The 13834-nt window shown below is 34.5% G+C and overlaps 1 protein-coding gene across 1 annotated transcript in view; it reads right to left on the bottom strand.

Annotated features, from left to right (window-relative positions):
- LOC108720028 (molybdenum cofactor sulfurase) overlaps positions 1–13834 on the bottom strand; it is a 189410-nt gene that overhangs the window by 120580 nt on the left and 54996 nt on the right. The window contains exon 5 of the mRNA XM_018269391.2: positions 10305–10381. Coding sequence (XP_018124880.1) covers positions 10305–10381 — 77 coding nt within the window. The remainder of the gene's footprint in view (positions 1–10304; positions 10382–13834) is intronic.

The raw sequence follows: 13834 nt of genomic DNA, 5'->3' as shown, positions 1-13834 counted from the left end.
CACTGTTATTAAGGCAAGTTGTGTATCACCACAAAATCATGTTTATGTGCTAGAATGGGGGACTGTGGGGAGTTCAGTGTACAATTTGGTCACTGTATCTATAAGCACTTAAAACATTTGTCCCTTGTTAGATGTATTGCCATTGTATTATTGCAACTGCCATTTACTGCTACATCACTGAAATCAATTGGCAGACTGATACTGATGGCAATGAGTTGGTGTTTTATTATTTAAAACAGTCAGACTGTAAGTATATACTGACTTTTTTTTTGGTTTGATTTATTGTATGAATTATCAACTGTTCTAAGTTCTATTGGTTCCAATATAACCAATATTGTACACACTGGGTATTTTTGCACAAAGGTAATGTACTTTAAATATCTACATAACTTTTATTGTAAAAGAAACTGCTCTACCTATTCCGTTTCCTTCTAGTGCTGTTTCATCAGCCCTTCAGGACCAAGCTGCACCTTTTTTATAGGTGAACAAGCATGAGAGCATCAGTATGGAGGGCTTGTTACTGCATAGGCTATTCATTTTGTAACAAAAGCAGCCAAGTTGTACCCAAAAAAAAAAATTATGCAATATACTGTAGACACTCATTTTGAAAAAAATCTTGTAAAACCTCAGATAAAATGCACTAGTGACTTTTAAATGTCAAGTATTTGTGAAAGATCAACTGCCTTTTACTCCAGCAGCTCTAATTCTGTACTGGAGCCTGGCTCTGGCATAGACTTACTTAAGTCTATGCCAGAGCCAAGCTCCAGTATAGAATTAGAGCTGCTTATGCAACTATCCTTTGCTAAAGCTGACAGACCCTTTTGACTGTGAGACTCAAGTTAGACGAACATCAAAACCAACCTATACTGTCTACCCTTCTTTCTCTCACATCCAAAACTGTAATACGTGTCAGTTTCTATGGAGACACAAAACAGATAGGGGAAGCATGTACATAACATACTGCACATTTCTAATAAGTGGGCATGAGCACTGATCCAGATATAAATTATCCACAAATAGAGAAAGTAAGATATGGGGGCATTTATTATGGCAGTTCCGGTGGCACAATTGAATCCATTGTGCAGGCATTACATGGGACAAATTTGTGGTATAAAATGCGGGAAAATGCTACGTCAAAAACAGGGTGCCCATAGGAATGCATTGACCATGACAGGACCATAAAAAAAAAAAAACGTGGGTAAATGTAAAAACCAGGGATGTAAATGTGGAGTTTCACTGTATAAGGCATAAGTGATTACATGCACTATAATTAATTAATGCCTAAATTAACAAAATAGTGTCAAAAGTCTCTGAGTTTGATTATAATTTTAATCCAAAAAAGCCTCTAAGTAGAATAATTGCTTATTAAGGTAGCATATATAACAGAACAGTTTATTAAGAAAATGTATTTAAAACTAAAATATGCGATAACTCTTGCAACACTAAAGCATCACAGTCAGCATATGTAAGTTACAAGATGCCTTCTGCAGTGCTAATATATTCATCATTAATATATTCTTTCCTTGTTTCGCTGTTTTTTTTCAGCATTTTCAACTACATTCTGTTAATGTGTTTCTCAGTACAAACTTACATATTATCTGAGCTATGACTGAAATCACATCACACAAAATATTTCCCCCCAAAGTACCATGCATTATTGTTTTATACATCGCAATAAATATGAAATAAACATTGGGTAGCATGCTTACAATAGTGAAGAAACTGGAAGAAAATGCAGAGGTGACATTTGCAATTACTTGCACATAAAGGTAGGTATATATTTACCAGTATAACATCAGTAAAGGTAAAAGTGAAGGATCCTGTTTTGCATGATTTACAGCAAGTAGCCCATTACTGAATGATAAGGATTCAGTAATGCAGAATAATATTTTGAAATGTAGTTGGACTTTTATTAAACTATTTAATCATATATGCAATACAGTAATTGTTTTCCAATTTTCCAGGCAGCAAAAATATGGTTAGGTTCACACATTCTAATATTAGTGATATATAAACTCTATGGAAGAGTTGCCAGAGTCTATGTTCAGGAGGTTCTTTGTCCAGCACCAGCTATTGGCCAGAGCAGGCTATAATGATCACAAGTGTCACTTTTTTACAAACATAAATTTAAGATGTTATAAAAATTGTAAGGAAAATCTAGTCAATAATATTTTTTTTGTAAGGAAAAAAAATTATATATTTAATATTGCTCTCATAATTGGCAATGATTATATGCTGTAAAACTGCTCTTGCACTGTTAACTTCAACATCATGGCTTTGTTGAAACAACAACCCAGTTAATGTTGACAGATTAAAAGCCAAAAGGCAAATCCAATCAAAAGGCGCTACCCAAACATGACAGGTGTTGTTGTTATACAAGGAAATGCAAGCTTACTGAATGAGGCAGGTGTTTCATTCATTTTCTTGCACTGTTAATAAGGAGAATTTGCTCATATTGCCAGTCTTAATACATACAAAAAGAACATTAAAGTTGTAAGAGGCCAGTCTGCATACTGCCATGAGGGAATTCAAGTTAAAGGAAAATGAAAGCTTTGCTCAGTCACTGTTTCTGAAGGAACTTTGGATGCTTTTACAAACACTGCACTTTTGAAGTGCAAACAGATGGTAAGGGATTTACTGAAGAGACAATGCTTAACACTGTATTGTAAAGATACTTGGCATACTGAAGATACTTAAACAGCAACTAGACCAAAATCTCATGCCTTTGATCATGCCTTAAGTATCCTGCTGGAATATAAAATAATCATGTGTGAGAAATTAGTGCAAATTATACCATGGATCAGTTAGATCTTGGAAATGCACAATGAATGTTATGTTACACACAACTGCAGTTATATATATTTTAGTATGTTGTGCTGTATATCTTCATATTTTGTCCATGTCTCTCTTTAGCTTCAGGAAGCTGCTGTGACCTTTAATCCCCTCCCCTCTTCTAGTTTTCCAATTTTCATTTAGCAGCCATTTTAGGTGCTCTCTAACTGCCTATCTTACCCTGGTTAAAAAATATTTTCCGACCTATTGGATTGAGTTGAGTTCAGCTGTCTAGGGAGATCTGCTCATAACAGTGAGTAGTGTCCTGTAAAGATCCCGGGAACAGGTCTAAGGGAACTATCACCACACACATTTGGTTGAAACAGAACAATGAACAAAAATGTAACTGTGATTTACAGCAACAATAAAGATACAGTCCAGCAGAATGCATGCAAAGTTTTCCTGCCCATTGAGATGTGTACCTCCAATATGCATAGGCTCCTTTAAAGGATCTGTTGAAAGATTAACTCATTAAAAGCTGTCGTTTATTTTAATATCCTCTCCCTCGTTGTCGTAATGGTAGAATATAATGCAAACCTGACCAAGGGAAAATAAAACCTCAAAATTATGTATAGGCACCTAAAAATATTCCACTTTCAACTAGATGGATCCTCAACTAGTTTCTCAAGAAGTTTGCCTATAACTGTTGGTTTAATAAAAACAGATAGGCAGCACTTCGGATAAAAATCAATATAGAAAATTTATTCCAACAGGAGATGGATCCACATGGCCTTACGCGTTTCGGGAAAGAAATCCCTAAATCATAGGCTTACAGGTCAGACAGTGTCATTTCCTTAAATAGACTACACAACAGCAACATCTGCTGATGTCGCTGTTGGGTAGTCTATTTAAGGAAATGACACTGTTTGACCTGTAAGCCTATGATTAAGGGATTTCTTTTCCAAAACGCATAAGTCCATGTGGATCCATCTCCTGTTGGAATAAATTTTCTATATAAATTTTATCCAGAGTGTCGCCTATCTGTTTTTATTATTACAAGGCACAGCTGGGGCGCTGGTGGCTGAGCACCCAGTACTGAGGTGGAACAAGTGGAGGAGGAAAACCCGCGAGTGGTGAGTCTGGAGCGGCTACTTATTTTGACCTTGTTAATACCTGTTGGTTTGAAGAGCATTACTGGGCAAAAATTGTCAAGGACTGCAATCTTTCTTTGCACTATATTCACGTGGTACATTCAATTTTTTTTTAAAAGTAAATAACATGTATAGAGCTCATCCCCGTGTTCACTAGTCCCACCTCCTTGCAGCAGTTACACTCTTACATATAGACTCCAATTGAAACACATACTTCTCCAGGATCATTTAAATAGTTTGCTTTTTTAATATATATAAATACATTAGAAGCTGGCAGCATTGGATTGGTGCAATCAAAATTGCACTAACGTGATCCTAGAGAAGCACGTGTTTCAATTAGCTATATGTAAAAATAAATAACATGTTTTCTGTGATGTCAGAATGCTCCGAAGCAAATCTAATATTTGATATTCTTGGATGATTATATCTGAAGGGTATTTTCAAGGTAATTCATTAAATTTAGACCTACATTTCTTAGTGATTTCAGTGCTTTAAAATTATACATACTTATGATGTCTTAAAGAGATACAGACATCAGAAAATAAGCTTTTTTATTTTCTATCATAACATTGTCTTTGAATGTTATTTATAATTTTGTCATAAACATAAAAGTATTTGCCTGATGCTTTTACATTACCTTTCTTACCCCCATGTTGCTCTACGAGGGGGCTGCCATATTTGTGCGGCAGTAGTCCCTTAGCATTAGAATTTCTAACTGACAGGTTAAGAAGGGACAGGTCAGGTTGGCAAAACAGTCAAGTTAAGGAACTTCAAGTAATAATTATAATTTTATAATTATAAAATAATTTTGAAAATAATATTTTTAGTGTCAGTATCAATTTAAGGTAGGCAGGCTGGTTTCTCAAGACCAAGAATGTTCAAAAACACATTCACTTGTCACAGGGGATTAGTAATAAGTGGTTAAGAAAACCTCTTTCTGATGGGGAAATATATTTATATATTTATTTGGGTATATTTCCCTGTGCATCTGAAAAAAAAATCCTTAGTTGCATGACAGCTTCAAGAGGGAAATCCCCTTTCAAAGTCTGAAGTTAATGATCATCTACAGTGATATTTGCATTTGGTAATTAGTACTGGGCTGTGATGCCAGTAGCTATGCCAGTGTTCAAACACAAAGAACCCTCTCTTTTTAGTTATCTTTTGAAATGTATATCTTGTCTCCTTGTGAAATCATTTTTGATGTATATAATTTGTATAATCTGGTTTAAAGGGAGGCTAACATTTAAAATGATAACCAATGGATGTGATTGTAAATTAATTTTCTACAGACAGTTTTGCACATCAAAGGCAACGATCTGTGATTGTATTAATCAAAATTTTACTTGCAGTAAAATACAAATGTTTGGATTCAACCATACAAGTCTCGGTTGCTTGTACTTTACTTAGATTCACAGGGCAAATATTTAGAAAGTAATATGGACTATAGTAGCCTGTGTTCTATATTTAATGTTGTATAGTCTCTAAAACACCCACAAGTTGGCCTATAAGATGGTTTCAACCAAGCTGGTATTTGCCCATGTTGAGTTGACAACAGTTTAATATTTCATAATTAGTTTGGATAGTCTTTTGTGTCAATTGGTTAACCGATTGCATCCTATGTTTTGTATTTGTGGACAATGCTTACTTTTGCCAAACATTGGCATAAAGAACATAAACAAAAATTATACACAAGTTATAGAAAGACAGGGAACAAACAATGTATTAAGAAGAAGAGTGAGGTACTCTATGAGGGCAGATTATTGAAATGTGCAGTCAAAGTGCATCTGCAATCTGTGGCCATATTGATTATCCTGTGATTGGGTTTACTGACTGTATCTATTAAGAACGTTTCAAGATCCCTAAATCTTTGGACAGAGACAATTTTTTTCTAATTTCGGTTCTGTACATTCAGCTTTAATTCAGTGGGTTGAACAAAAAGATTACATACAAATGTGAGTCATACCTTGTATTAATTTATTATATAGCACCCGTTTGTTATAAGCTTTTTTTCTGTACTGTTCTAATGGAAATATTAAGATATATAACAATCTTTCTGTAATAAGAATTTCCAATTTTTATAAAACTGTTTCTGATTCAGCCATGTCCTAGATTGCAATTGTTGAACTGTTTCTACTTAATTACTTCTCAAACCCCAGTGTACAACTATTTAATAGATTATACATTGAAAAAAAGACAAGTTGAACCCTTTGAAAATATCTAAATATTCAACCAGAAGGCAAAATTATGTTTTCTCCAATTACAACATTTTCATTATGCAAACTATTAAGAACTAGTTACTAAATCTACTACAGTACCAAAATGATTGCCATATGTCAAGATTCATAAGAATTTCTACGGCATCCAAAGACAGAAATTAACATTGACATTTACATAGCATACACCGATTATCCCAAGACTAATTACTTGCATCACTCTCTAGTAGATTTGGGCATCACCTGAATTCTGGCTTTATAAAACCTGAGCATTAATGAGTTAAACGAATAAACACTTTAATAAATGGATGCCTAAATTTGCCAACAATCTTCAAGAAGCACAAACGTGTACAGAATGACAATCTATGTTTGCTTAGATTTGCTTTTTACTGGAAACAGAGGGCCTAGTTCAAACCATGAAAGAACAGACAAAGACCATTATTTAATTATTTTACATTTAGCACTACACATTGATGTTAGGCATTGCCACATTAGGTATGTATTCATCCGTGCAATCCCATTGACTGACGTTATCAGCATGGTGGAATAAATGGTGCCAATCTTGCATTGCTGTGACCAATTTCCTATACTAATAACCCTCCACCAAATGGCAGTGGCAATTAAAATATCTAGTCTGGCATTAACATAAGAATCTTTACTCAGGGATAATTTTATACTTTTTAATTTGGTCAGTAATAATGATCAATCCTCTGCTTAACATAATAATTGACACACAGAAAAGTTGACTCTATCTGCAGTTTGTTGTTAAATTCAGTAGAATTTGATAAAATTATGTACTTGCCCATGTTTTCATATACATTCCATTGTCATGTAAAAGCTAGCATATTTTTAATGCTTTGAAGTAGGGGTGTAATTAATCTATAGTTTTGGCATTTAGAATACTTTACCATTAACAGACTATATGGCCAAATACCAAACCAAATATGAATCCTAATATGCATATTTGAATTTGAGAAATAAAGTATCATAAACATCTATAGAATCTGTCATAACTAGCAATGTTTCTCACGCCATTTCCACTGGCTCATATACAATTACAAATTCGACCTCCGTGCCTAAACATACAGCATTATGAAATTCTCAGTGGTAGTACAAATGTTATGAACTTTATAAATAGGCATTTCATTTTACAACTGTGTTTTATACTTTCTGTTGGTGTAAAATTACACACTTTTATAAATATGCCTTTTTATGTATTCAAGCTGTGTGTCCATTAAATAAGCTATCGTCATTACATTCCACTTAGTGCTTAAACTGCAGCATTATGTATTTTGCAAAAATCTCTTTTAGATTCATATTAAGTTCTATTTGTTACATTTCCAAATGCTTTCATGTTGATGAGTCTGTGACTTCATATCCCTATGAAAGGATGAGAATTTTCATAATTCCTTGCCTTTTCATTCTGTCAATCATTTTAAGCTTGTGGCTTCAAAGGGAAAATGATTACATCTTTTTAAGCATCTGACTCTTTAGTTGAGAAAGCATTAAAAGATTGCCAAGAACAAAGTTTTTTTGCCCTGATGATATACCTTAGGAAACCGATAATAACTGGATTGAAACAATTTTATAAATCTGGCATACTTTTCTGTAGTACAATTAGAAGCAAGTTTTGCAGATAATGTGATATTCCCTGCAGTGGTATAGCATTTCTATGCTTATAATATAGTATTGAAACTCACTGATCTAAAGATAGTGTACAGAGTACAGTACATTTTTAAGCTGAAACCATCTTTATAGAACTTTAATATCTCATTAGAATTAAGTGAAGAAATAAAGGGCTAAAAAATTGTAAAAGATCTAGCACAGGTGTGGGTATACATCTTAATAAGTATGCATTAGGGATGCACCGAATCAACTATTTTGGATTCGACCGAACCCCTGAATCCTTCGCAAAAGATTTGGCCGAATACTGAACCGAATCCAAATCTTAATTTGCATATGCAAATTAGGGGTGGGAAGGGGAAAACATTTTTTTACTTCCTTGTTTTGTGACAAAAAGTCAAGCGATTTGCCTCTCCGCCCGTAATTTGCATATGCAAATTTGGATTTGGATTCGGTTCGGCCGGGCAGAATACTGGGCTCGGTGCATCCCTTGTAAGCATGGCAGATAATAATTAGACCTTCTCCCAGTCTTCTATTAATAGAAAAGAAAAAACCATAAAACAAAAGCAGAGTACTGGGGTCAACAAAAATATATTGTATAAATGCCAATTGAGGGGTTTAGTCTAATTATAATTTTTCTAATTATTCTGAAAAGCAATACATAAACAGATTATATTATTGTTTTAGCTGATAAACCGATTATCCATATCTAATCAGCTACTTTTTACCACACTAGAAAGAACTTTTCCGACTGAAAAAAAATTATAAAATCTAAAGTGTCAGTAAAGTTTTACCAAGCCATAACTATTGTTGCTGCTTGGTCAAATTTATCAGCTCATTTTTGCAGAAATTTAAAACAGAGAGATTTGTTCTGCAAGGTTAAATGCAACAGAACATTTTTGCTTTCTGACACATTTTTACTATACAGGTATCCAATTTGTATAATTATAATGTACAGAATAATTTAAAAATGTCATCAATCTTAACTACCAAAGTATGATAAAAGTAAAATACTCAAACAACTATTTTTTTGTGGTATCACTCATATATAAACAGGCTGATAACTAGAACATAAAATCACTGATGCATGCATAATTGTTGTAATTTCTAACAGAAGAGTTATAGTAATTAAAGCTTTTTTTATCATAGTTAACTAGTATTTGCTATTTATTGGACTGCATTTTAAAGTCTATTTTGAGATAAATTACTCAAAAAAATACATCAGTCAGAACTAAAACATTGAGGTTTCTCGGATTTGGTTCTGACTGAACTGTCCTTTAAGAAAGAATTAGAGCAAGTTTGGAGCTAGAGCAAAATACATGGTGGGAGTGAGTCAGAATGTGCCATTCTTATTATAATCTCTTGAGGTTAACAGACTGGATGAGGCAGATTATCATTGTACAGTACTAGATAGTTATTTATTCATATCAACTACTGTACTTGCATAAACTAAACTAGTGTTCTTGCATCTTTGCTTTTTGTTAAATCCTTGTTAGCGGGCAGCTTAAATCTGTCTCTGCAAGAGGAAAGAGTCATTTGTTTTTTTCACCTAACACATTTTACTAATGGTAATGCTAACACATTCAATAATCTACTAAAGAGATTATTATTAGGTTATTAATTTAGCACGCACAATTAAATGCAGTTCCAAAAAATGTACTGTATACAGTTATAACACCACTTTGAAAATAAATATTTATATTGAAATATTATATTTGTAACTGTTTTTGCTTTCATACACCATAAATCGGATAAATATGGTGAGATCAGAATCCCACAGAAAACGTTTTTATCTTTTTTAAACGTTAAAATGTTAACGTTTTTTTAAACGTTTTTAAATGTTTTTATCTAATGAAATTGGGTTGAAACAGCAATGCATACTAACACTTATTTTCAATAAGAAACTAAAACCATTTTCCCCATAAACACTTTCACATGTTTATCTTACATCTCAGCCAAACAATCAGATCACAATGTTGGGGATAAAAACACAAAGACAGAAATAAAGGTTATCTGGTTGAGGACCACATGAATGAGCCTATGTGGTCATCTCCCAAATCTGCCATCAACATCTGGACGATTACTTGATATCAGTTGGGTAGGCCCATTGGAGTGTGCCATACACAGGCAGATAAACTGCTGACTCAGATTAAAGGATCTTAATTGGCAGCTAAAATCTGCCCCTGTATGAACACCTTAATACTAGGGGGTATATTTATATTTCACAAAAGAGTGAAGTTAAAGATAAACACAGTCCACAGCATGAAATACAGCCTTTCTCGATTTATTTCTATGGGATTTTTAAAGGCGTATTTATCAAAGGGTGAAAATGAAAGTTCACCCTTTGATAAATACACCTTTAAAAACACCATAGAAATGAATGAAGAGAGGCAGTATTTCACTCTAGTGGACTGTGGTGATCTCTAACTTCATTTTTTGAAAAATATACCCCTAAGTATCTATGCATTGAATCTAGACTGTGTATTATGGGGGGACAGATGTAATTAATGCAAAAAAAAGGAAACATTAGAAAATGTATCTTTACCTGTGAGCCTCTCCAAAGTATCAAAACCATATTTGATTGCTATTATGTCCAAGAATGAAATAGTTCCATCTTCATATCTGAAAAAATATAATATTAAACTTAGTTGAATTTATTTAAGTTTAAACAAAACAAATAAAAGAATATTTGTTTATTTTCATGCCTGGCCAAAGCAAAACAACTTGCACTAAAATAAACTTTCACTGTTACATATATATATGTATATGACTCCAAGAAACTGGAGATTTATATAACTATAACTTAATACTCTACATTTTACCTTTTTCCTCTTAGAGACAATAAATGCCAATTATCAGAAGGGTAATATTTGAGGTAATTATGTGCCTATTTGCTCTTACTCTTTTGTGGAAAAAATATAATTCTACATATTCTTGGAACTATGGTTTATTCACAGATAAAATGCTGGCTCTTTAATTTAAGCCTTAAACTAAAAAATCCAGAAAACATCTGCCATAGATTCTCTAAATTGTGGCTTAGGGATACATTTATTAAAACAATTCAGAGAAACTTGATCATGTTTTTTTTGAGATTCAAAATATTTTTCATGATATGCAAAAAAAAAAGCATGGAGCAAAAGGAAAATTAAACCACATAAAACCTATTAGGATGCTATATGCAAAATTACAGGGTGAAAAAAATAACAAGCAAACTTGAGGTCACAGTTAGTTACAGTTTATATGTTTATAATATAATAAATAAACGTGGATACATCAATAATTAACCACACAAAATTTAATTTCACATTATAGATTTCAAAAAGGAGATAGCCAGGGAGGAGAAATCGAGCACCGAACGATGGATCGTCGCCCTGTCACCGTTTCTGAAGAGAAGTGCAAGCAGAGAATCGGTAAGTAATTTCTTAATAAAGACTTTGCGAATTGAAAGTTAAAACTGCCTTGGTGTTTTTTTTTCGTTAAGTAGAAACAATTTTTTTTATGTTACTGGTCCTTTAATGGCTTCTCTTGGATTAAATTAGAAAACAGTGGCAAAGACCATAACGTAAATAGATTTGTTAAAAGTTTAATGTATAGAAAAGTATTTCTCTTACATAAAAGCGTGACAAGTGAATCAATGTAACTAAGCACCATGTTGTCAGTTCTTTTCTTTAGTGGCGTAGGTGGTGTTACCATCCTTCAAGCATACCACCTATAGTCACCCAGAAGTGACAGTGAAAGAAGTGTTTTATTTTTGCTGGTTATACTAAGTTGTGCAAAAGTATTAATTCCATGCAAGATGCTACCACTTTGTAAAGTACTTTAATTTGACTAACTTGAAAAAATGGGCAGCAAACTGGAAAATGAGGTTTAATGTTGCTAAATGCAAGGTTATGCATTCTGGTAGGAATAATATAAATGTGAGTTATACACTAAAAGGCAGTGAAATGGAGGGGTTTCCTTAATTGAGAAGGATCTAGGGGTTTCTGTAGATAAGTTGCCTAAACCAGGCAGTGTAATTATATGGCTTCTAAAGCAAATAAAGTACTGTCTTGCATAAGAAGGGCATAACTCAAGGAATGGAAATATAATTTCACCTCTGTATAGGTCCCTGGTAAGGCTTCATCATAAGATTGCAAAACAGTTTTGAGCTACTGTCCTTAAAGGAGACATATAGGATACATGAAAAAACACCCTAATTTCGTAGGCAATTACGAGTAATATATGGTGTTGCTTTTACATTGTTCTAAAAATGAATATTATCTTTAAAATGAGTCCCTTTGTTGGAGCTCCCTTTAGATGTTCACTGCTCCCTGTCTGTGTTTTAAATGAGGGGTGGGCATGTGCTAATGGTCCCTGCCAGAAGCCCAGCAGGAGGGGGGGCAGCCAATCAAAGTACTGCAGTCACAGAAGCACAGACAGGCTTCAGTTCCCTATCAGGTCCTGCTATCTGCCGATTGGTTCCTGTTCTACAGTGCAGTGAGCTGAGTGCCGTCGTCTCCCCTGCACAGCCTGGGAATTCAAGGAGCAGGAAGTGGAAAAGAAGGGAGTGACTAGTAGGGTTTTTGCAGAAATAGTCAATAAATCAGTCTGAAACACTACCTTTTAACCAAAATTCTTCTCTATCTTAATGAGTATAACACACTGGTACATTCTTATTTTTTTACAAAAAAAATTCTCCTTTAAAAAAGGATATTAATGAACTGAAGAGAGTGCAGAGACGTTCAGCTAAACTGGTTAGAGGAATGGAAGATTAAAATTATAAAGGTAGAATGTCAAAGATGCTTGCGGGAGAACATGATTACTCTTTACAAGAGAAATCATGACAGTGAGGTGATGACAAGTGAGGTTGTGAAATGCCCTGTTGGATGATGTTGTGATTGCTGATTCTGTTAATGCCTTTAAGAGGGTCTTAGATTTGATTTATGCATAATATCATAGGCTGTGATAACATCTACAATTAGCATAGATATGGGTATATATAGTTTGTGAGAGTGTGTGGAGGGGTCAGTGTGAGTGTTTTTTATGTATGGGCACTGGGTTTCATTTGGAGGGGTTGAATGTTATAGACGTGGTCTTTTTTTTAACCCATCTTAACTATGTAACTATGATCACTAAGTTAGCTCATAGGTAAAGTTTGTAAACCTTTCTATCACACTTTCCCAGTCTCTTTCTTTTCAGAGACTAACCAGCCAGATTTTGAAAGCCTCTTGATTAGCCACCTGAGGCTAATCAGTCCCAGCGGGTCTGTTTATAGCACCTCCCTCTGCAACACATCTAGGGCTCTTACAGCTGTTTTTTTCCTGTGCTCCCCTGTATTGCAAGGAGCGCACGTCCAGACACAGTCAATTCTTCTTGGCTGTCCTCAAAATTAGGTATGTAAGCACTGAACATGGGTGGAGTGCAACATGTTGCGCAGATTTCAAGGGGCTGTCCAGCCAGTTTAAAACTTTATATGTTGTTGCCAACATTCTGAAAACCAGGCAGAAAAAAATAAATGACATAACAAACAATCAGAGACTTAAAACAGACTCTAGTCCAATACAAGGTCAGCACCCTGTTACTTACAGTTCAAGTCAGCTTCACTGTTGCACTTTCATCAAATCATTCAGCCTCTCTTCATGCACAGTCACCAGTCCCTTGGCGCTTGCTTTCTCTCAAGCTCATGCTCTCCGCCTCTCTTTTTCAGACCCTCTCTGTATCTCAGGCTCCACAGGCCCCTTGATGCTCTCTCAGGCTTTTGTTCCCACACCAGGAACACCCAGGACTGCCTCTCTTGCAAACATCCAGGGAAGAGCCCATAGGTATGGGAACGCACCCATTTTACCTGCAGTAGCAGCTCTGCTCTCATCTTCCACCTAAATACTTGATACTGGGAGGGAATATTAACCCTATCTGGACTAGGCATCTTTCTTCAGCCATTTTCATGCAATACAGATGGGTTTTCTAAACACACTGCCACAATACATACAGTATACTAATTAAAGTCAATAGGCTGCTCTTTCCATATCACTGACTTCAGCCGACCAGATGATTTATTTACTGTCTAAAACTCAATTTAGATAGAAACATTGGGGG

This window comes from Xenopus laevis, chromosome 6S, assembly GCF_017654675.1.
Source record: "Xenopus laevis strain J_2021 chromosome 6S, Xenopus_laevis_v10.1, whole genome shotgun sequence".
NCBI classification, from domain to species: Eukaryota; Metazoa; Chordata; class Amphibia; order Anura; family Pipidae; genus Xenopus; species Xenopus laevis.
The sequence above is the reverse complement of the archived record's forward strand: the minus strand, read 5'-3'. Positions and strand labels throughout refer to the sequence as shown.